Here is a 25,493-nt window from a genome sequence, read left to right as displayed (position 1 = left end):
CTGGTTGTGGAGGCGCGGGTGCACAAAGTCCGGTGTATTCCATTGAGTAATGGAGGTCCTCCGCGCGAACTGACGAAGCAGCCTAGCGGCATCAGTCCTTGCAAGCGGAAGCAAGATGGTCCTTTCACTGTCATGGCCTGTCCGGGCAGCTGCATCAGCCGAGACGTTGCCGGTGATTCCACAGTGACTTGGCAGCCACTGAAATACAATATTATGGCCCTTTATGACAGCCTGGTGAAATAATTCCCGAATTTCTGTCACTAGTTGGTGCAAAGGGCTGTCTAAAATTTGTGTTGTTGTCTTTATGTTGCAGCCCCGTCTCTTTTTCGGTTACGTAGCACAGCAGCAAGGGGGACCTTTCATTCGCCCCTTACAAGAAACTTGGTGTGCTGCGTTTGAGTGTGCGAACGCCAGAGTTGTAACGGAAATGTTATAAGTTTTATCGTTATGACCATGTTTTCTGAGAGTCCTAAATAAAAAAGAAATGGTTTTGAATCTCAGCCACTTCATCCAGCAAATTACCACGCGTCAGAGTTATTTCTCTGTATAGTAGTGCCAAAACGCTCACGCCTACGACTTTTTCTGTCACTTTACTCGGGCTGTGGACGGGAACTCTGTTATAATTATATTGCACCGCGGGCTGTTGCACACTGTGGGCGTGCCCCGGTAAATGTCGGTGTTTTTATGACATCTAAATGCATGGCAGTTTTCAATTTTTGATTATTTAAGCAAGTGCTCTATTTTTGATTGATTGTAGAGTCTAACGCGCCGACACTGCGCGGGTGATTACGCGCCGTAGCGGAGGGCTCCAAATTAATTTTGACCGCCGAACGTGCGCGGAAATCTCGTACACACGGGCATTTTTGTTTTTCGCCTCCATCAGAAAAGCGGCCGTCGCGGCCGGGAATCGAACCCGAGTCCTCGTGCTCAGCAGCACAACGCCTTAGCCACTGAGCTACCGCTGCGGGTAAGTGCTTCATTTTTAAACAGGCGCCCCTTATTAACAAGTGGCCGGCACGGGGTCAGTTACGGCAGTCGTCACACCAAGAAAACGTTTTGTTTTGTTACCCTGCTCTTTGTTTTTTTTTTGTTCTTTTTTTGTTTTTTGCTAAAAGAGAAGTTGCGCCCACAACGGCGCGCTCTTTGGCGGGTCTTCGCCTTAGGCTTAGCTGTGCTTTTGCTTATTCAGAGAAACATTACAAATAAAAAAGATTAGAAACGCGGATTTCTCTTTTAGAAGGACGTCAAAGCTTGGAAAGTCCCTGTTGTGGCCGCAGAATGCGAACACACCCATATTATTATCAAAGCGTGAAGCCAGAAAAGCAGTGGCAGTGTAGCTATATTTTTTTCTTTATGGTGTAGCAGAGCACACGGCACAGAGACGCGTCTCGAACGCGTGATTTCGGCTGCTTATAACTTCTGTACAGAGAAAATGATGCAACATGTTTTTCAGCAGTATTGTTGGCCCCCTCGAGGAGTCTCTCTTCCCCAATTTTCAAGAAAATCGAGAGCGGGTCCCTCTTACTTCGATTTTTAAAGTCACGCGTTGTTAGAAAAAGCACCGCATGCAGTCAATCTTTTTTTGAGTATATATTTACATTTTTTCTAGACAAGTGATATTTTACAGATATTTTTACCTATCATTACCTATCATTAGCTATCTATCGTCACCTATCACTTACAAGTTGGTCACAAATGAAGATACGGAGATAAGGGGCGTCAAAGTGAGCGACAATCTAGCGTCTAGCCCGATTTCACTATTTTCTTCTTTTTTTTGTTGTTCATGGCAAAACGCAAAATTTGTTTTGACCTGTTTGCCATTTTGGTGTAGTTTTGTTTTCAAACAAATTTTGGACAGAACGATCAGGCCTTGCCATCCGCAAAGCCCCAATATTCGAAAAAAAAAACTGCAGCCGCCGGAAAACACCCGTCAACCACGCCACCTTTACAAATTTTTTGCACACAAAGTACGCACGCTAAAGGAAAACGGATAGCAGTTTTAAGCTACCCTTTGACTTGCGCATAAGTCATAAATATATGAAAAAAAAACAACAAAAAATGCACGTGTACACGCATGTTCGTCCTCTCGTGGAATCACCCATCATTCACCACCACACTTTCTTATTTGCGCCTTTTCTTTTCCCGCGCTCGCTATAACGCGCCACCTGTAGGGACGCCGCCGCACGATTGCACTATTTAGTGACTGCCGCAAAGTTGTGCTATAAGCCTAGAATATATATCCTGCACTGTAAAATTATTTCACCCTTGACGGTTTCGGTTACTCTCTATAAATAACACCCTTCCACCCTAGCAAAATAAAACAATGAAAAACGCCCTTCGTTTATAACTACCTTAGAACTTAGAAAAAAAAAACACAAGAACATACCTTTTTAAACAGTGTTTTATCGGTGTTATGTTTTATAGGATTTATGTTTTATTTTTAATAGTGTTCTTATTTGTTTTTTTTGACAGGATTAAAGGTGTTAGTTACAGACAAAAAGGGTGTGAATAAATTTATAGTGTGAGTTATAGTGGCGCTGCTGTTGCACAAAAAGAAAAAAAGAACTTTTATGGAAACACACTTTGTTACTCGAACTGCTGCTTCTTTAATTTGGCCGCTTTTCTGATGGAAGCGAAAAGCAAGGACGCTCGTGTGTTCGAGATTTCGGCGCACGTTAAAGATCTCCTGCAGGTGGTCAAAACTAATCCGGAGCCGTCCACTACGGCGCGCCTTAACGCCTGTGTAGCGTCGGCGCGTTAAACCTCATAATCAATCAAAATACTTCTTTAATTCGCAGCTGCTGTTAAAGAACCGCGGAACGATCTCATGCTCAATTTACTTACGCAGGCTTCAGTACATGCCTCCAATTAACACACGGTTTTATGTCGAGGATCATGACAAATTCACTAAATATACACCCGCCGTGGTGGCTCAGTGGCTAGGGCGTTGCGCTGCTGAGCACGAGGTCGCGGGTTCGATTCCCGGCCGCGGCGGCAGCTTTTCTAATGGAGGCGAAAAGCAAAAAAGCCTGTGTGTTCGAGTTTTCGGCGCACGTGAAAGATCCCCAGGTGGTCAAAGTTAATCTGGAGCCTAGCTCCACTACAGCGCGCCTCATCGCCTGCGTTGCGTCGGCGCGTTCAACCCTACAATCAATCACTAAATCTACCTTTAGCCAGCTAGAGCCGTGGTTCCAGCATTGCTTTCAGGGGGAAAAAAAGACACCGAGATGTTGGGAATGCGTGGTCACAACAAATTCCCCCAAATGTTTTAAGGCGAAGCCTTCATTAGCGGGACCGATGGCGTTCTGTCAAAAAGCCAATGAATTTCCCCATAGACTGGTTGGTAAACTGGAAACCTCTCATAAGATCTTTGGACACACGGCGCGTGCGTGCAAGCGGGTTGTCGTTGTGTCAAGACGGCTACTTGAAAATGGCGAAAAAGGCACAGTTCTATATGAGACAATACAATCATCAACCACGACGAATATAGTATACCATTATTTCATAAACCACGTATCAGCGTATACATTTAGATCATTCGTGGATGCGTTTACTTAGTAGGCGAAAAGTCGCCGCATGGGTTCGTTCAGTATACGTGTGCGATTCGGGTTTTTGAAGGTTTGAGGATCGATTGGACGCCCTTTCAGCAGAGGTTGGGCGCACTCTTAGCCAAGGTTTTGACGCACTTTTGACGCAAGTTAGAAAGCTTTTGTGCTTCTCTCAGCTTTCTTTAGGAAGCGATGGTAAATTTTTCTGTATAGTCACGGCATAAGCTGCTTGCGCCAAAGCAAGGGACGATAGCGTAGCGATGGTGACGTCCGTGAAAGAGATAACGCGAATAAAGCCTCCAAGTTAACATTGAAACAGAGAGATGCATTGTGTTAAGCGGTGAAGAGAAATAGATTCGAAGGTAAAGCAGGCTGTGGCGTTCTTCCGCTCAGCATGCGCCTTTTGCTTGTATCGTTCCAGCGTTACAAGATTGTTGTGGTATTGCGGCTGATTTCAGTTTAAAAATTCGGTTATTTTGTTGACTGTATTTGTAGAGTTTCGCCTTTATTTGTAGAGTACGTATCAAGGCAGGGGGTGGCAGAAAGTTAGATGGGCAGATGAGATGAAGAAGTTTGCGGGGATAAATTGGTCGCAGTTAGCAGAGGACCGGGGCAATTGGAGATCTATGGGAGAGGCATCTGCCCTGCGACGGGCGTAGATAGGCTGATGATGATTATGATGATGATGACGACGACGACGACGATGTACAAAGTGTTTGTATATCTTTAGGGGCCACTATCAAGTAGCTTCGTGGTTGTTTTTGTAAGTTACTAATTAAATTACACGATGTTTCTTAAGACTTCTGCGTGAATACGTTTCCAGTCGCCTACGTGGAACAACATGTCGAATTAACAGAAAATTCACGAACTTAAGAATAGAGCCCCCGTAAAGATTCAGACCTTTGCGTGCATACGTCACGAATCGTACGATAATATGGCGAATGCACTTAAAAAAGCACGAAGATGAGAACAGGGCCCCGGTAAATATCCCGTGGTCTTTATCTGTGGACGCGTACGGAGCAATTCTTCCGAACTAATTAATGCTTGCCACGTAGGGACTCCCTGCGAAGATTTATATTCTGTTGGCTTTTCTCTCTCTCGTTTTTGGTGCCTTTCATCCGCGAATTTGAGCACGTTGTAGCTAAACGTACTTTCAAAAATCACTGCCAGATACTTTTAAAAGTTGGGAATGCAGTACCTCCCACAGCGCCATCGCTTCTTTTTTAATGTCTGCCCCCCTGGCGTTGCTGACGACGTCAGCCCACGACACCGCTATACACAATCACATCTGCCTACCGGCAGATTGTCTTCACCGCCGATCATAGAGTTAACACTACCCGCCGATAGGCCCACAATTTACTCTTAGCAAAAAGCTCGTAAAAGGGTAGTAACGGCTGTATATACTAACTCCTCACGAACTTTACTACCCCCCAGAACGGTACGTAGGTCCTGCCAATATAGGTGTGGAACCGTTACTAGTGTAGACCGTGCACTTAGTAACTGCTGCTTGTTTGATATGTACTAACATTCACTGCCAGTAACGAACTTCTATAAATTCTTAAACGTAATAACTACAGCACTTTCCCATTCCAAATCACGATTAAAAAGTTTTTGCGAATTCGCATGCTGACTTGTATATCCTCAAAATAAAATGCATTATTCTAAACTATCGCTAAAATATTTGATTTTTGCGACTAGCCCACCAACTGTATCAAATGACTTTCTGCTGCAGGCTTATAAAGCAAGAAGAGCAGATGTATTTCTAAGGTAACTAAGTCATACTCGCTCTCCTCGTGCATTCTATCGCGAAGCCAGGCGTATCGACCGATCACACTCCTCAACACGGACTACAAGATCGTAGCATCCATTTTGGCTAGACGCACCAGTGCCGTTTTACCCGATATTATCAGCCAAGCACAAACGTGCAGCGTGCCAGGTCGCACGATTTTCTCGTACCTGGCATTGACGCGCGATTTATTCAGCTATGCGACGAAGATTGGCACCTCTGGCTGCTTCATCTCCATAGATCAAGCGAACGCCTTCGACAGAGTGGAACATCGATACCTGGCAGGCGTTTTGCGTCAATACGGCTTTCCTCCCGACTTTGCAACAATGCTTGAGCTGCTGTACTCGAACGTGAGCGATAGACTCCCTGTCAACGGACTATTAAGTAGTCCGTTCTCTGTCACCCGTGGGATAAGGCAGAGCTGCCCCTTGTCGCCTCTGCTCTTTGTCATTTGTCTAGACCTATGTTGTCAAAACACTGAGAAACGTCCAGTCTACCTTGCAAAGCCGAAATTTTAGGAAATTACAGCAAGCGAATTGTGCGAAAAATTGGCAATAAACCTCTTAGATAATCAACAGATAGCAAGATCACGCGGAATCCGTTGGCATCAGCTGACATCGGCGGCACTTCCGTCTGATGTTCGGGATTTCGGATGATTGCGTGGCTAGGAAGTTCTTCGAACATATGACCGCCTGGCGAGATTCGTCATTGTGCGTTCCTCACGGTGCCCGCACTGCGGGCACACTGAAACATTGGAGCATGTCTTGTTTCAATGTCGTGTAGCGGTAACGTTTTGGATTGTGCTAAGCAGGTTGTGTGGACTTACAATTAGAATGAGCACACGTTCAAATGACGTGTTGGTGAACTTCCTGATGTGTGCTGGGGCTATTGTATTGTGGCGAAATCGTAGTGCCGCGTGTCTTCGAGCCCGACCGTAACGGGCGATGTTTCCACTGCTGTGGCGTGTGCGGTCAATCCTTATGAATCACTTAGACAATGAGTTGGCAGTTCTAGGTGAAGAAGCCTTCCTGTTACGTTGGTCCACGCGTTTCATAGCGGTCAGGAACAACATCCTGAGCCTCACTATTGTGCCGTATGGACTTTCAGCGAGTTTCTGAACTCTTTCTTTGAACACATGTGAACTTTTTGTGCATTGATTTCAGAGTAGCTTAATTGTTTCACCACCATAGACAATTTTTGTGCAAAGTGTAGGCTGCCCGGAGTACTTGGAAACTGATCGGATTTTTTTTTCTGTTTTTCAGGCAGCGCTGTTACCACTAGTCGCTGCGTGCTGATATGTGGTTTCATAATAAATTCTCTTCTCTGTCTCTTCTATTGGTTTCGGCAATCGTCGCGAAGTGCGCTGTACGAGACATTCAAAAGAAGTGAAAAATCGCGTGGTTTGTGACGTCATAGCACCAGCCTTTGGAGCATACATTCGCCTCCCCTTTCCCGCACAGGTGTTACCTCCCGCTGACCGCCGCAGCAGATGCGTCCGATGACGTGCGCCGCTAGCCTAGCGCTCAATTGCGGGATTGCCAGGGGAATGCGTTCTATCTCTTGCTCTGCTTAACAGACAAAAAAAAAATCAGCAAACAAAAAAACTCCGCGTTTTTCGTTCCTTTGCCAGGGTATCGTTGCAACGCTTATTTGGCGCATTCGCGGTGACGCGGCCTCCGATGGCGTAAATGGCTTCTCCTTCTTCCCATTCTCTCCCTTGTATTGACAACGTAACGAGATCAGCGCAACTGAGCGGAAAAGTAACCAGAAATCAGTCCGGAGGAGCCAGGAAACGAACCCACCGCTGCTATACTTTGCTTTCCAGCTGCGTCAACGCGACTGGAAACACTGGGTTGATTAAGCGCGCTTTCGAGGTATTTCAAAACCCTCAGTGAACCTTAAAATGGCCGTAACGCGTTTGATTTGAATGAAAAGTATCGAATTCTATCCACAGTTCGAGGGCGCACACGAACACACGTGTTTATGTATGCATGTATGTTCGCATGTGTGCATGCATGCAGCATGTATGTATGTATGTATGTATGTATGTATGTATGTATGTATGTATGTATGTATGTATGTATGTATGTATGTATGTATGTATGTATGTATGTATGTATGTATGTATGTATGTATGTATGTATGTATGTATGTATGTATGTGTGTGTGTATGTATGTATGTATGTATGCATATATGTATGTATGTATGTATGTATGTATGTATGTATGTATGTATGTATGTATGTATGTATGTATGTATGTATGTATGTATGTATGTATGTATGTATGTATGTATGTATGTGTGTGTGTATGTATGTATGTATGCATATATGTATGTATGTATGTATGTATGTATGTATGTATGTATGTATGTATGTATGTATGTATGTATGTATGTATGTATGTATGTATGTATGTATGTATGTATGTATGTATGTATGTATGCATGTATGTATGTATGTATGTATGTATGTATGTATGCACAGAATGAGTGAAAGGAAAGCCGGCAGTCAAAAACAAGGAGGGCATAGGCGAATTTGAGCGTCATTCGTTGTCCCTTTCGTGTGGAAATCGAGTTTTGTTTGATGATTCAAGGGAAGCAAAAAAGTGTAGAAAAACATTCTGCGTGGGTGGGACCCGAACCCACGTCCTGCGGAACACACTTGTCCCATGGTTTACCAACTCGGCTACGGGGGAGGCTGCACTCCGCTCCACTTCATGTTGCATTTATGTTAATACCACGCTTGGTGGTGGTATTTCATGCAATCACGACAACTAAGTCTGGCGAGGAGCCTCTTTTTTAACTCTTGCGCCGCGACTTGAGCGAGCAGAAAACGTTTCGCTTAGCAGACTCCGATATGTTTTTGACCACGCGTCCGTTAGGTTCTTTTTTTGTTTGTTTTCGTGAATGAATCGGGCGACTATTATTATGTCTTTGTATCATACCGTTGTCCAATGTGTTGTCAGTCGACCCTTACTCCCGAATTCGACGACGGCGAGATATTTTAGCGCAAAAACCGAACGTTTATACCAAGCGGGTTTCTCCTTCCTTTTTTCACTCGGTGGTCTCGCAGCCGTTTCCGGGGCAACGGTTCGTACACAACTAAGCAGACGTCTCACCGCGGCCGCGCGACACACGCCGGACAGCTGGGCAAAGGCAAGTGAACACGCTTCTGTTGATACAGCGGACGCAGCCGAGTTGTAAAGGCAAAGCAGCCTTTGGGAGTAGTTTGTTCGCGCCGCCGAAAAAGTGTGCCGCGCTGCGGCATTCACGTGAAATTGCCGTTCTAATTCCTACGAAGATTCGAACACCGTGCGCGGCGGCTTGCGAGGCTCGGCTTTCCGTTCGGACTTCTATTTAGCAGCGTACTTACTGGCACAAAACGTTTGCATGGCTACTCTCCAGGCGTTGCTTGATGCTTCTTGACTATAGTTAATCAGGGCACACTAATTATTGCATTTGCGAATACTGCTCATCGTGATATGATTAACAGGTAATACACTACGTGTTCAGATACGGGCAGGGTTTTTTGTGGTTGCAGTGATCAGGGAGTTTTTATATTGGGGTTAGTACCAACATACCACCTGGGAGGTTTGAGAGGTCGGTGTCGGAGTGCGATTATAAAAGAAAAAAAAAACCATACACGCTCGAAACGTACGGAAGGCTTGCGCACAGATACGCAAACGCCCTTTGGAGCACGAACGCCGTGCTACTGCGTTTATTGTGCTGAATACAGTAATCGATCAAAACAAGATTCAACCAGTAGGCGCGCGCACGAAGATCTTTTGTGACAGAAAAGAGACGCAATTTATTGAAAAAATTTATATTCTTGGCGCCTTGGCATTTTAGTTAACGGAGATGAAACCATAGGGGGTAGGGGTATACAGCTTTGCTGTAAAAGCCTCTTGTCTTTAAAGCACCAAGCTCTCTAGCGTGAGGCATAAACGAGTGTCCCGGTGTTTTAGTACCGCGACTACATGAGACGACGATTACGACGACGACGACAGGAGACGCCAACAGCTCCAGCCCCTAAGTGACTTCGCCCCTAATAAATATTCAGTTATCGAGCACTAGGAAAAATGAGGCCATGTAATTGAGCCGCTCAAGTTCACTGGTGCTTGATGATTACTGGGCTCTCGTTTAATGAAATTATTATAAACAAAACATATTCTGTTGACCCCTAACTACAGGCGTTAATGATATTCTCTTGATGTTGTCAACTAGCTTATATATAGCAAAAAAAAATAGCAGATCACGAGAGATGAGAAGGAAGAAGAATTTTTGCTAACGATCACAACACGAACTTGGAACGGCATCTCATAAATGTCGTGTGAGTGCGATGAGCTCCCCTGGTCAAGATTGAAAACTAATTAGAATAGGGTTTTAGTACAGGAGTTTAACATTTAACATCTTCCACGACGTGTTTGCGTGGTGACGGAACGGGCTTTCCTGACTTGGAGATCGACAAATAAAGCCGGGTGTTTCTCTCGTTCTTTCGCAATTATTTGATTTCTTTTTTCGCGATCTCACAAGTTGTGAGCTGTGAAGCTGCATCGCCCTAAGGTCATGATTGCGAAATAAATTAACCTTTACTCCAACGTCGGAAAGCACGTGTATCGCACGTCAATGAACACCTATAGGCCGATTTCCCTTTATTATGGGACTCCCAAGAAGCCCCGAGACTTTATTTGCGTGATTTCTGACGTCACAAGTATGAAGCACGGAAATGTTCTGCGACAGCGGCGACTGTTTCGCAACTCGGAGAGATACCCTGACATGAAATGTACCATATCTGCCATATGTTGACGTTCGGTATGCAGAAGATGTATTATTTGAGTTGCAGCAAATGAAAAACAAAAAAAAAAAGAAAACACTACGGATAAAATTATACGCGCCCAATTTGTTTGCGAGTGCGTACGTGTCTTGGTAGGCACGAAAAGAAGCACTGATAATCACAGTAGTTAGCATAATTATCAGAAAATCGTGGGTTTCCTTTCAATTGCAGGTTTTATGACACACATTAATATAGGACATTAAGAAATAGATTTTAAGAAAAGGGTAGCCCACATCACAGGAATTCCAAATCTGGTTTGCGAGATACACGGCCCCAGTGCGCGATATGATATACAACACTACTCTCCCTTAAGGAAGACTTCGGGTTCACCATTAAATTGAAAAAAAAAAGTATTGCTATCAAAAAAAAAAAAAAATCACGCCATATCCACGGAATGAATGATGATAAGTGGGGCGAAGCTCGAGAGGGGGAGATCATCGGTAACCGTAACTCTCCCGTGAAAGTTCGCCCATTACATCATTAAGAAAGACGTAAGACTGTGTGCGTACATTGTAAAATCAACTTTTATTTTCGGAGTCAATGCTCCCAGGCCCAGACCTGGTGAAAGACCCCGCGCCATCGAGGACTACCCCGCACCTCCACCACAATTTGTCACGTAGGATGGGACACAACGGTAAAGAAAGAACTTTTATTTAGGGCGAACTTGTGCCCGAACAAGACGAGAGGAAACGAGCAAAGGTCCTTGCGTCTCGTTCGATCTCCGAGAACGACTGCCTGCGTTCGTGGCGTGATCTCTTGCGTGATCTCCCCCTCACATGCAAGAGACATTGGGCACGCCAGGAACGTATTCATTCTAAACATATATTGCCGACCAGGAGCCAGACATCAGTACGATTTTGAAGCCATTTTGAAGGAAGCGAAGGGTGTTGCCAAAGATCGTACGCTCATAGTGCTCGGAGATTTTAACGCCCCGCACCCTACATGGGGATACAAACAAGCGTCCAAAAGGGGCAAGGACCTAATCCGGGCAATGGAGAAGTACGATCTTCATCTCATTAACGAGCCCGACACGCCCACGCGAACCGGTAACAGCGTTAGTAACGACACAACACCGGACCTCACGTGGGCTTCAGGGCCGCTGGAAATCGCGTGGAGATGCGAAGACGTGGATCTCGGGTCAGACCACAAGATAATTAGCTTGGAAGTTCACGGACCCCAGTACAAGGCAGTGTTCGGCAAAGCCAGAATAACAGACTGGGACAAAATGAGAAAGTACACGCAAGAGCGAAACAAGGAACAAGAACAGCAGGAAGGAGACGCGGAGACTTACGAAGAACAGTACGAAGAGTGGGCACAACGTCAACAGGCCACACTACGCAAATTCACCCAAGAGATCACCACGACAGCAGCCACACCCTACATTGACGCCAGGCTCTCCAAACTGTGGGCAGCCAGACACTCACTCACTCGAAGATGGAGAAGACAAAGGCGCAACAAGAGGCTGGCTAAGCGTATCGCTCTGTTAAACAAAGAAATAGCAGCATACGCCGCCAAGCTCTGCAGGGAAAGCTGGCACAAAATGTGTGAAGGAATACAAGGGCAGCTCTCTGTGGGCAAGACTTGGAAATTACTAAGACATCTTATCGACCCGACGCAGAGTAAATCGGCCACCAACCGGAATTTAATAAAGGTCATCAATAATTATGACGGGGACAGAAGCAAGCTACTCAAAGATCTACAGGACAAATATCTACAAACAGAAAAGGGAACACACCCACCCATGAAGGAATACACGGAAATTCCTAATGAAGATCTGGATCGACTCTTTACCATCTCTGAATTGTGGGCAGCCATAGATGCAAGCAACAAGAAAAGTGCCCCAGGAGAAGACGCCATTACATATAAACTGCTATCAAATATGTGTGGCCGAACAGCAACGGAGCTACTGCAACATGTTAACAGGGCGTGGAAAACAGGAACATTACCGAAAGAATGGAAATCGGCAAACATCAAATTCATTCCTAAGCCTGGCAAATCACAATCCATCCAGAACCTAAGGCCTATATCCCTAACATCATGTGTAGGAAAGGTAATGGAGAGGATGGTCCTGCAGCGTCTACAGAATCACCTGGAAGCCACGGAACAGATGCCGGCCACCATGTTTGGCTTTAGGAAACATCTAGGAACGCAAGACGTCTTGATCCAGTTGAATGAGCTGGTGGTTAAACAGGCGACAAGAGCAAGACCGAGGGCCATCCTCGCACTCGACTTGAAGGGGGCCTTCGATAATGTAACACATGCCAGTATCCTACGTAACCTAAACACGACAAAGTGCGGAGAAAGAACCTTTAACTACATCAAGAGCTTCCTGGAGGACAGAACCGCGGTCATCACCATCGGGAGAGCAAAATCGGACCCAATAACATTAGGAGAGCGGGGCACACCTCAAGGATCCGTCATCTCGCCCCTGCTATTCAATCTAGCTCTTCTGCCCCTTCCGAAGCTCCTGGGACAGATCGACGGCCTAGATCACGCTTTCTACGCCGATGATATTACGGTCTGGACGAACAGAGCAGGATCTGAGGGGTGGATGGAGGAAACTCTGCAGACAGCAGCGACGACGGTGCACGAATACGCCAAGTCGTGTGGCCTGAGCTGTGCCTCCCAAAAGTCCGAGCTCTTAGTAGTCCAGCCTGGCGCCAACAAAAAGACCAGAAGCCAGATCACGGTGCAAGTGGATGGAATCGTGATCAAGCCAGTACAACAATGCCGAATACTGGGCTTACTGCTCAGGAGCGACGGTAGAGCAGACGCGGCCGTATCCAAGATCTTAACTTCATCTGAACAAGTCCTGGGAATGCTGCGACGAGTCGCCAAGAGAAACAGGGGAATCAAGGAGGATGACGCGGTACGCTTGGTCCAAGCTTTCATAATATCTAGGATCACATACTCTGCACCATACCTCCAAATGACCAAAACTCAGAAAGAGAAAATCGACACCACTATTAGGAAAGCCACTAAACAAGCTCTGGGGCTTCCCATCTACACATCGACCAAGAGACTGTACAGTATGGGAATGCACAACACTTTGGACGAGCTCGTGGAGGCGCACCTCTCAGGCCAAAGAATGCGTCTCAGCGACACCGAGCACGGCAGGAGAATCCTTCAAAAGATCGGATGGAAAATAGAGCCCAGACGGACAAACATGCCCATAACCGACGAATGGCGGGACAAAATCATGACGAAACCCCTTCCACGCAACATGACACCGGGAGAAGATGAAGAGAGACGGAAAGAAAGAGCAAGAGCCCTAGAAAATAGTCTGGAAGACAGCCCCCACGTCCTTTACACAGACGCATCAACAGTACACGGAAGTGAGAAGGCGGCAACAGCAGTAACAACCAAACACAATCTAGTCAACGCAGCATCAATCAGGGCCAAAGAAATCGATACAGCGGAAGAAGCGGCTATTGCCATGGCGTTACTCCACACAGGAGTGAGGACAGTGGTCACCGATAGCAAGAAAGCGTACAGTAACTATAGAAGGGGAGTGATCTCCTCCTTAGCAGCTAGAATCTTAAGAAGCAGGAAGCCACCAGGGAACGCGGTCGAGCTCATATGGGCCCCCTCACACTCCTCGTTAGTCGGCAACGCAGTCGCTGACTACCACGCCCGAGTGATGGCACGCCGGGCACACGAGAGGGAAGACCCAGACGTGCCGACACCCGCAACCGGTTACAAAGAGATAATTTCCATGTACCGGGAGAATAGACAGACACTTCCGGAGCCGCACCGGTCGCTAACTAGGGAAGATCAATCAATTCTAAGACGAATCCAAGGAGGCTCACTAGCACACCCAACCCTAATGCACCGTATGTACCCAGAGCAGTACAAGGACACATGCCCTTTCTGCCAGCAAGCAAAAGGAACGCTGTGTCATTTAATTGCTGAATGCACCTCGATAAAATCACCACTACCCGTTATACCAACCCCCTCCGCCCCAACCTCAAAAGAGCGATGGGAGATCCTCAGGTCCAGCCCCTCCATCAACATCCACAAGGCCATAGTGGCCCGTGGACGGGAGGTGTTGGCCTGGTTTGGGCCCTGAGAAGAAGGGACCACCCCCATCGGCGGCCGCCTCGAGGCAGCTACTCTTGTCAAATAAAGTTATACCTACCTACCTACCTACCTCCCCCTCGCAGTGCACGGGCGCTCGCGCCTCCGTTGGCGAACACAGACAAGCTCGCGCTCCCGGTGCCGAGTTTGCGCTGCCGGTTGCAGCCGGTTCTTGCGCGTGCAACGCGGCCCACTTTGCGACATCTCCGAAAGCATGCGGCGGTCACGTACCACGAGACACAAGGGGTGGACAGACCCATGACTTAAGGAGCTTCGCCCCTAAAAAAAAAGGCGCAGCTTGCACTATTGGTGCAAGGCTGGAGAAACAGCAGAGCTGGCAGCCCCCCTACCTTCGTCCGAGGCTCGGCTGTTGCACGTCACATAGATTTCCGAACTTTCCGCTGAAAGTTCGCCATTACCGGCAAGCCCGGACCGTTTTGCCCGCAGCCTTTCACATCTCTCCCAAAGTGTACATCGTTAGCACGTGCTGTACCGATGGCAACCAGCGACGCGAACTCAGCGTCTGGAGCGCAAACTCGGCGTCTGTGCTCCCCGGCCACTTAAAGGAGCCATGAAGACAAAATACAAGTTGGGTTTATTAGAAAGACTGCTTAGTCCCGATAACAATGATACCAATATCACCGCAATCTTCGAACAAATAACGGAGATATTAAAGAAAACGTGTGAAGCAGTCGCGACCCCCTAGCCAATTTCCCGCAACTTTTATATGGCGTCACGAAACCTTGTTTGTGCGATTGGCGGCCGCCTAACTGACCTATCGCGACGACACATGACTGTAATGGGGCCTCTAGTTCCATTTGACCGCATCACTTGAATGCTAACGTGCAGTTAAGGCACTGAAAATTATGTTTTATTGTTGGCCCACCTGACGTCATTCTTGCTCATAACACGTCACTGTGGCGCAAAATCTGAAAGTTTCTAAATACTTCTTGCTTTTTTTCGTTAAAAAAACATCTTTTGTGGCTCTAATGGAGCTGAGTGAGATACTGAATCCTAGTTCTTTCAAATTAAACGAAGTTGTATTGTCTCTTCATGGCTCTTTTAAGGCGCGAACGCACGTCAACAGGCGAGTAGAAGAGCACGCGAGAGATCACGCCACGAACGCTGGGCAGAGTGTTCTCGAAGGCCGAGCTGAACGACACCGGGCGCTCCTCACGAGGCACATGCTCACGTGCGCTCGGTATTTTTTCTCGGTATTTTTTTGCGAACGCCACCGGACCAAGCTCAAGCTTAAACAGCTCTGCTGTTAGAAAACGCTCTATACAAAGACGAAACATCACACCTTTGTTTCAAAAATTTCGGCGCACATGTTTATTTATTTATTTATTTGAAGTGCTCACCAACAGCACAGGGCCTTCTCGGGTGATGCACCGCATACATAGGTACAAAGAATACGAACAGGCAACATACATGGATACAAGGAATACAAACAAGGAATACAAAGGAATACATGGATACAAGGAATACAAACAGTACAAATATGGGCAGCGTATAAATCAGAAATTCACAGGACGTACGTAGTGTCTCTAAATATGCCCTCCCAGGCCGGCCGTCAAAAATGGCGGTGGTTGTGTACCTCGAGCCGGCAACACTGCTCAGAAACAAAATGGCCGCCACACTCATGCATTGGCGTCAATTGTTGCTACTCTTAGGCGTAGCTTATTAGTGCTTGAAGGCGTACGCAGGATGTCATATCGAGGACAGGTTAGGTGGGGTAGAGGGGGGGGTATCCCCAAAGAAGGGAAGGAGAAAGCATAAAAGAAAGAAAAACAAAAACAAAACGAAACGAGACAAACAAAATCAAAGCAAAGAATTTACGCAAACTAAGAACAGAAGTACTTCGAGATGTCGTCATACTTCGCATAAGCATAACTTTGTGATTGTTTTGAACATTTCTTCCCCTGTTTAAATCACGAAATGGTTGATCGTCGTGGTGAGGACATACATCGAAACCGCATGTGATTGGTGCGCAGCTCATCCACACAAATCGACAGCAATTATCAGTCATCCTTAGCTGCTGACAGGCAGAGTTATTTTCGTGTTGCGTGCCCTTCCCCCGGCATAGAAAATTTCTTTGGGGGCTCGACCCCGTCCGATATTTTCATTCCTGGGGGTAGGGAAACGAAAGACCCTTCGCCCTTCCCCTCACCCCCCTTGTACGCCACTCGCCACTAATGTGTTTTGTAGCCTTCCACTGAGGCTAGCCGCACAGAGTTTAAGTGTTGGGTTGGACGTGAACTCCGATTTTAACTTGGATCAAATTGTTTGTTGGTTTCGCTGTATCTTAAGGTGGCAATGCAACAGCTCCAAAATAGTCTGCGAAGCTCGCACATCAGGTCAGTCAGGCTCTTTTTTGCTTTAATAGTGTGTTTTCAGTTATATATAGACCTCCCACCAAAACCACATTTCACCACGCCGTGCCACGCGGTGATTCTTTTTCACAGCGAAGCGCTCTGTGGTTTAGGATCCAGCAGATCGTTTCCGGCCACAGGCCGTGCGTGAACCAACAATTTTCAGCGTATGGGACAAATTTATAAAATGTGGTTGATGCCTCTTTCATAGGAATCGGTAAAACCCGAAAGTGAAATGTGCCATCACAGCAGCATTTACTGTGAATCCATATGAACTTGCACATCGCTATTTATATTAAGTCGGAATGGCACCGTTAGACGCATCGACATTAGACACTGGATTCCACGCGCCGGAACATTGCGTGCATCCGACTTAAACCACAGCCCCTTGAAAGCCGCGCGAAAGAATCCAACCGAAACCGAAACCGAAAGCAGTAGGTGGCGGAGGATTCCTGAATTCACCCGCGTCCCGCGTACACGAAGACGCTGGCATCGAGGCGCCAACTGTCGGCGCTCATTAGCGTCATGATGAACTACTTCGCTTCGCCTTATCCTAGACGGCAGCACCATCTGAATAAAAAACGCAGTGGGAAAGATAAACCTACTTGGGCTTGAATACATGGCGCAGTTGGCATAGCGCTATGTATACCTCCCGTTGCTGCGAGAGAGTTCGTGGTTCGAATCCCGGCGGGGCCGCGTCAACGGAACTTTTTCTGGGGATGTCATTTCTGTGACGGATATAACGCCGGTGAGATCTTGGTGCACCCGGGCATAAAACACTTTCGTGTTAAAAATAAAAACAGGTCCTAGGGCATCCATATTTTGTTGTAAGTCGGCTTACACTGAGCCTGAAAAGTGTACTCCTGGAAATTCATTTGTGCTTAGAAGTGAAGAAGTTCGATGTAGGCTGGGTTTTTGCCAGCTTTCCCACATTGCGTGTGTAGCGCAGTGAAGCATGCCCATCGACGGAGGGCGTACGGTTACATCCCCCCTTTATACTCCTCCTCTCCACCGCCACCGGGGGTCTTTCCCGGGTCATGCACAGTGTTCGCCACGCGCGGCGTCTCTCCCGAACCCTAATATTGCGCAATGCCGTGCACTCATCGGCTGTTACCTGTGCGGCGCAATTGCCTGCTTTGTGATTGGCGTAGCCGCGCTGCAATATAACGTCATTGTCTCGACCCACCGATCGTGGGTGTTTTTAGTCTGTGACGTAAAGAGCGCGTCACTTTTCTTTAAAATGATTCATATGATTTTATTTACGCTGTCTACTTGGCAGAGAAAATGAGAGAGTCTGCGCTTACTCCGATGAATTCAGCATCTTCAAGATTGCCTGTGCCTGGAAATTTTACTACGGGCGGAAGACGGCAGCACGAATGACTTTTTAGGCGCCTGGAATAGCAAATATACAGTTCGGAGTTTCAACACTCTTATGGGTTTGCTCAAGCCTCCGGTCTAGTGGCCAGTTGGTGACCTCCTCCCTGTGAACCCTCTTTTTGTGCACGTGTGTCTTGTTATTATTTCGTGTGCATTGTTATCATTTAACCCTCATCACCCATACTCACCGTTGGCACAGTTGGATGGTCGCAGTTAGCACAGGACCGGGATAATTGGAGATCTATGGGAGAGGCCTTTGTCCTGCAATGGGCGTAGACAGGGTTGTTGTTGTTGTTGTTGTTGTTGTTGATGATGATTATGATGAAGTAGCAAGGACCCTTTCCTCTCCCCTCCTCCTGTGGCTTTTAATTTTGCTCCTTCGTCTCAAAAGCGCAGTGTCCCGGGAACCTGTCATCCAGGCTGCGACAGGGTGATCCCCGGCGTCCACCATGTCAGTGGCTTCCGTGGAGCAACTGGAGCCAGTGCAACGCGCGCTGAGCCTGTACCGGCGGCGTCGCTTCACCGAGTGCGCCAAAGTCTGCGAGGAGGAGCAGGGAAGCCATCAGTCAACGGCGCCGCAACAGCTGCAGTGGCTGCACATGGTGGCGCTCACGCAGGAGGCCTGGCTCGACGAGCTCGAGCTGGATGGGCTCCAGTCACTCGCTGAAGAGCTCCTGGACAACCAGGTACTATACCACGCAGGGGCGTTCCCCGTACGCCTTATTAAAGCGAAACATTTCTTTGTGGGACCGCCGTTGGCGTTCCATCAAAAAACTAACGCATTTCCCTATAGACCGGTTGGTCGACCGAAAAGCGGTGATAAGAGATCTGGACACAAGGCGCGTGCGTGAAAGCGGACTTCCGTTGTGTTAAAACAATTACTCGAAAATCGCGAGAAGGAACGGTTCAAGATGAGACGATGCACGCATCTATCATGAAGAATTGATACAATAGTGCATACATTTATCTCGTAAACCACGCATCAGTATGTCTAGATAGTTCGTATACATGCGTTTCCTTAGCGCGTGAAAAATCGTGGGATCGGTTCGTTCTTCATCGACCAGATTTAGCGGAAACCTCCAAGGTGGCGTGAGTTTTCTGCGAAGGAAAGTTTGACATCCACCTAAATGCAGCCGTACAGCTACAAAGGAAAGCTATAAATCTTTCCTTTGTAGCAGTACGGCTGCATTGAGCTGGATGTCGAACTTTTCTTCGCGGGTTCGTTCTGAGTTCGCAATTTGGGTCGCTGAAGGTTTGGCGACCAAGTGGACGCACTTTCAGCGAAGGTTGGGCATACTTTTAGCTCTCGCGCTGTTCTCATCTTTCTTTAGGAAGGTATGGTAAACTGTTTATTACTCAAGGTACATCGATCCATGTGACGAGCATGTTTGTTTAATAACTTCGGGGAAGTCTCTCGTAGCTAGAGCACCCACAGCATTCTTTGCGCCACTATTTTCGCTGGGGAAGCTATCGTCGCCATCACCGGAATCCCGACGGTTTTGAGGTCGCCAATATCTTGAAAGACATAATAATCTACTTGAGCGTAACCGCAGCTCTACGACGCCGATTTACGATGCACGGCAGCGAGCACTCGTTTGGAAATTCGCGACATTTTTTTTTTCATCCATAGACCCACTTCGCAGCGCAAAGTCACGCTCAGAAGAACTGCGAGTTGGGCGTGTTGGTACATGTTCATGGTGGGAAAAGCGCTACAGTAACAAGGACAAGTGAGTACACGGGACAAAGCGCTTTGTCCCGTGTACTTGTCCTTGTTACTGTAGCGCTTTTCCCACCATGAACAAAGTCACGCATTTGCGGCTGCGTCCGCAGCGACTGCCAACAAAATGGCGGCGGCTCAAAACGTTTGGGCAGTCCGGCGCCAGATGCCTACAGGTTTACCGCCTTTGTTTACAAACAGGAAGGATGTCTGCAGGCTGGCTGTGACCGAAAAGTTTTCTTTCCAGCCTTTTGGGCCCAAATACCCGTTGTTTCCTTTAGCAAACGCAATCCTATGATGCCTAACCTGTCCCAGCGATTTCTTGTTCGTCCGTACGTAAGCAGGCGCTGCCTTACCGTTTTGTTGTTGCCTTGTACGGTGGAGCGGGAGACAGAAGATGAAGGACGGTTCCGTCTCCAAGGAGATAGTGGGTGCAACCCCGGCACTTTAAGCGCGATGCAGAACGTAAATAAGCTTGATAACAGGATGTGCACCGCACCTAACTCAACCTAAAAATACAAAACTGTTTCTGTTTGCGAAAACAGTCCGTAGAGCTGAAAAATAGGAAAACATTACAAACACTAGGGCTCGAACCCAGGATGTCGGGGTCAGGGTGTCAGAACCAGCGACTCTACCTCGATTCCAAGCAGCGGGCTCGTTTTGGTAATTTTTCGAGAGAATCGCAGGAGGGTTCAAAACAGACTACAAGATGGCGCTAGGTCATACTGGAAGTGCCTGGCTTGTATCCACATGGGGACGGCATATCGCGTCTCCGACACCTGTAGAGCCGCACTCTTCACCAGCCCCTTAACCATGCCTGTATATGCGTGCAGAGCTACTGGCTTTTACTGCAAAGCAACAATTCGCTGGTTCACCAACTCGAGGATATCTGGCCTCTCAAGCCGAACCATCTGTCACCGACTCGACTGTAAAGAGGGCACCACGGCATACGAAGTATGGCGGTGAAGCAACCGTTAGTATTAGGGTGAAGCCCACTCGCACTCTAGGTCTTCTCTCTTTTAGTGATGCAGGGATTCTCATGCGTTGATGGCTGTGAAATAATAGCGAGTAATCATTCCAAGTCTAAATACTTCACCTTTAAATAAGATTGCCGGAAACGAAGACTGTGCGTCATACTAAGGTAGAAAGCTATGCCAGTTCGTTCATAATCTTTAAAGTGGGAACCAGTGTAACGACGCTACGCAAGGGGACAATACAGACACGGACGACACTACACTTACAACTGATTTATTGGAAAATGATTTTTTAGTTTATTGATTAATTGGATTTATTTATTTATCCGAATTTTTTAGTGCGCAGCTCTTAAAGGAATTTTTTTTGCGGAAATTTTGACGAATATATTTTCTCTGTGCCAAATGAAAGGACATCACTTAAAATACCTTAACGCGAAACGAGTTTGCTGGCAGAGCCCTAGAACAACTGAAATTCTTAGATTCTTAGTAATGCTGGCAGCCTTGACAGTGAGCCGTGCGGGAATTAACTGCGCGTGAGATGAAAAGAGGTCTTTAAAAACTTGTCCCCGGCTAAAAGAACAATAATGTGCAACCATTACTATGCCTCTATGCGTTTTTTTTAATCACGCGTTGAAACCGACGGAGTTGTTTGGACCCGCACGGTAGTGTCCCGTGGTGCCACTGCATGGCGCCATTTTGTATACTTTTACCTTCTCTTATCTGCACTTACACACACAGGCGATAGTTTCAGAAAACGCTGCACACAACGAGCTATCAGGCTGACGTTCGGCGTGTACGCTCCTGCCATCTCGCAAGGCTTGCGGTCAAACAAAGAAAAAAAAAAGTCCGTCGAGCCGGATTCGAACCAGCGACCTATGGATGTCTGCACCACGGGGAAACCTCTACAGTCCACCGCTCTACCAACTGAGCTATCGACGGAACGGAACGTAGCGTCCGTTTGACTTGGCCGGACAATAGCCTCTCGCAGGTGACCTAGAAATGAATGCGAGGGGGCGTGCTGCGCTCTCTCCGCAAAACTCGTTCAGCCACAGTCCTCGTTGTATGCGCAGGCGCTTTCAATGCAAAACACACTCAGTTGGCGGCTTGTGCTTACATTTTTAGATGCAGAGCATCTGATTCACTCGCCTTGTCCCTCCGGCGTCGTCGTCGTTGTCGGCGTTGTCCACCCCTCCCCCATTCTCCTCGCCGCGCCAGCTGCGCTCTCCGCCGCTCACCCCCTCTCCTCTCCGATAGCGAACACTCTCTCGCGAGGGGCATTGGATTGGATTGGATTGGCTTGGATGGGATTGGATTTGGATTGGATTAGATTGGATTAAAGTGGATTGTGTTCGATTGTGTTGCGTCATAGCCGCGGCAGTCGCGCTGGGGCCGGCGCATGTGCAGTACTCTCTCTTCCGCGGTTTCCTCTCCTTCGGGCTCGCTGCGCATATAACCGGTGTGCCGTTCTCCGGCGAAGCAACATCCACGCTTGGCTCAAACACCTAGAGTCCACGCTGCTTTACAAGTACGGCAACGTCGTCATCGACTGGGACCGGCTTACGCAGTCCCCTCAACGTTATGCGCGTTATAAAACGCGGTCCCTTCGCCGCTCCGCCTATGCGTTGCATCTACACAGGGGTTCCCGCGAGGGGAGGTGGGAGTTTTTTCTTTATCAGCGAGGAGCTGGTTGGCGGGAAGTTTCGCGGTACGCAGTTCAACGACCGTTCTTTCTTGTATATCGTACGACGCCCAGCTCACGTAACCGCTCGGCGTCTCTCGCAGGATGTAATCGATAACACCGCGTCACTTGACCGGCTGAGCCGTAATTGTTCCAGGATCGGTTCGCGGCCGTTGTTTTTCTGACGGAGGCGTAAAACAGAAAACGTAATTTCGACGTCCGTTAGAGATTTCCACACTGTGCAATGATTTACTCCCGCAAGGGAAATTTTCATAGCACTCTTGCACCCTAACAAAAGCACAAAGAAACACCTTTTTAGGGAGTAAGTGTATATTAAAACTAACACCTTTACACCTCAGCAACAATTACAGAAAACACTATCATAGAGACAGACAGACAGACAGACAGACAGACAGACAGACAGACAGACAGACAGACAGACAGACAGACAGACAGACAGACAGACAGACAGACAGACAGACAGACAGACAGACAGAGACAAAGAACTCTTATTTACAAGCGGAGCAGTTCAACCCGGCTGTAAGTTGTCCAACGCGATCAGAAAACCTCCGATTGGAAATAAAAAAAAGGGTATCGCTTGGTGGGAATTGAACGTGGGTACTTCGCGTTCAGAAATCGGCGTCTGTTCGATTAAGCGACCATCGCATTTTTGTAACTAACATTACTCTTCAATATACACGTTACGAAGAAGGTTACACATGATTCAGCAGTGGCTTTGACAGCGAGTGTGTCGGTTACATTTTTTTTGGGTAGTTAGGGGACAATGGACATCGATCCAGAAAGAAAAACGCGAAACAAAGGAGGAAGACCAATGACAACAGGAACACAAAGTCTACAGAAATTCTGTGGGGCTCATAAGCCGGCGCTAATCTCTCTTATGTATACAATTGAACAGAGGTATTGACCAAACATGGCACAGACGCGCTGGCCCGTTGAGTGCTGGAATTTTCGCATGGGCTAAGAAGTTCCCCTGTCTGCACGAATTCGTTTGTTTTATAGCGCTCCAGTGCATGACTGCTCGGGGCGAGCGTTCTTGCAGTTCCGGGTCAGAGCCTGGTGTTGCGAGTGCGCTAACCTTACATTCCACTTTACACAGAAAATGTCGCCATGCGGGCCGTGGGTGGAGGGCGCATTCCACGGCATCTACCCTAGCTTAAAGGTGGAGGGCTATAATGGGCGGTTGCCTAACTTGCTTGAGCACATCGTCTCCCCACCCTTAGAGACCAAAGGCTGTAGGTAGAGAGGGGGTGACAGTATCTGTGCTATCACATCCCATCATAGCTTCCGCGGCTTTACAGCGAGCAGGTATTCCCATAAAAAACGCATCTGCTGTAAATCCACCGCGCTTGCTACCTCCTTGTAGAATCCGTTAATGCGGGAGCCGTAATCGACAGAAATTCTTCGCTCTGAGTGTTTCATTTGTGAGCCTGCGCTTCAATCGCTCCAGTCAGCCCTGTGCCGTGCACCTCATGAACAGCTGCTGGCCGTGATAAGACTATTGTACGACCGTCCCGCCCAAGCTGGTCATGACATTGCCTTCGATCCAGTGGCTTCCCAGTCATTGCGGCATTGTCGGAAACGAAAGTGCGGACGCTGCCGCCCACTTGGCACACCGAAAAGCGGAGACCATATCCATTCCGCTATCCAGGACGGACGCAGCTAGGGCTCTCCACAAACTTGCCCGGGAGACCACGCTATCCAAATGGACGACCCAAGGGTTCACGAGCGCTCGTATTCATGCCCTGGACCCGCATCTTCAGCGCCTCCTTCCATTAGGCCTCCCACGGTCTGATGCAACCATTCGTTGTCGTCTCTGGCTTGGAGTCGCATTCACAAATGCTTACGCCTATTTGATTGGAACGGCTGCCAGTGAGGCGTCCGAAGTCTGTGACACACCCGAGACCATACGACATGTCCTATGCAAGTGTCCACGTTTTTCATAGGAAAGAAGCCAACTCTCTTCAACTCTACGGAAGCTAGACTCTCGGCGCCCGTTCTGTGAGCAGAAAATCCTGGGCCACTGGCTTTCTCCGGCCTCTACGGACAAGGCGACAAAAGCGCTCCTGTGATTTCTAAAAACGACGGAATTGCACAGAAGACTGTAGCACGAAAGACTACCCTCTATGAACTCACTGAACTTTTTTGTCTGTAGTGTCCTCCCGCTGGACACACCACTTTACGCCATGTCTGTACCTTTCCCCTTCTTTTTTCTGTTTTCCCCTTTTTCCTCATTGTTCCCCTTTCCCCCGTGTAGGATAGCATACTAGGTCGTAGCCTGGTTAACATTCCTGTATTTCCTTTACCCTCTCTCTCTCTCTCTCTCTCTCGACAGAAATTGTTGTGGCGAGCCAAGACCGCAAGTGAAGGGAGTCTAGGCATTGGATGGCCGCTTGAAGGAACGGGTCAGTCTGGCGGCGGAAATATAGGAAGCGCTGGACTACGAGCTTTCGTTCCGCATTTATCAATGCAATGCCTCCCCCTCTACACTCCAAAAGAGATTTGTGCGGCGCACGGGTTCGTATTGGGACCGCCAAACAAACACCGCCCACGCTCGGCACCGAGCCAGCATCGATGGCAGTAATGCGCGCTTTGTACAGGATCGCGGGGTAAGCCACCACATTGCACAAAAGGGACCTAGTGTAAATGGATATGTTCAGATTCCTCCATGAATGAAGCTGGCCCACACGAATCTTTCCGCCTTGATATATTTAAACTCGGTCCGACCACCGCACGTTGAAGCACTTGCGTGGTTTACGTTCCCAGCTTCCAAACCGGGCTCCCTCTGATTTTTCGAGGTTAAGCTCGGCACCGGAGAAACGGGAAAAACTGGTGTGCCAGTCGGAGCACTTCCGCAGCGTGGGTAGCCGTTGAGCAGACAAAGGCGACGTCTTCGGCATATGCGAGCACTCGGTGCTCCCGTCCGCCCACAACGAGACCTTCACTTCTGTTGGCAGCGGCCACCATGCGACACAGTGGCCCCAGATAAAGGGCGAAAAGCAGAGGAGACATGAGACATCCTTGACGGACCTACAGGCCTTTCCGCTCAGTTTAATCTAATCACCATCTAATTTAATCCGCAGAAGGCGCCAGACAATTTAATCACAGCGC

General features: G+C 47.9%; 1 protein-coding gene and 1 non-coding gene across 2 annotated transcripts in view; one reads left to right on the top strand and one right to left on the bottom strand.

Annotated features, from left to right (window-relative positions):
* Window positions 1-18,404: 18,404 nt before the first annotated feature.
* The window catches only part of LOC144154757 (tetratricopeptide repeat protein 8-like), a 171,007-nt gene continuing 163,918 nt past the window's right edge, over window positions 18,405-25,493 (top strand). The window contains exon 1 of the mRNA XM_077685873.1: window positions 18,405-18,681. Within this exon, the coding sequence (XP_077541999.1) occupies window positions 18,445-18,681 (237 nt within the window). The 5' untranslated portion in view covers window positions 18,405-18,444. The remainder of the gene's footprint in view (window positions 18,682-25,493) is intronic.
* On the bottom strand, window positions 21,532-21,625 carry Trnay-gua (transfer RNA tyrosine (anticodon GUA)). Its single transcript has 2 exons — window positions 21,589-21,625; window positions 21,532-21,567 (listed from the first exon to the last, which is right to left on the bottom strand). It is a non-coding gene; the product is annotated as a tRNA-Tyr (tRNA).

Source organism: Haemaphysalis longicornis, unplaced genomic scaffold, assembly GCF_048455015.1.
Source record: "Haemaphysalis longicornis isolate Haplotype H1 unplaced genomic scaffold, Haemaphysalis longicornis Haplotype H1 scaffold_90, whole genome shotgun sequence".
NCBI lineage: Eukaryota > Metazoa > Arthropoda > Arachnida > Ixodida > Ixodidae > Haemaphysalis > Haemaphysalis longicornis.
The sequence above is the reverse complement of the archived record's forward strand: the minus strand, read 5'-3'. Positions and strand labels throughout refer to the sequence as shown.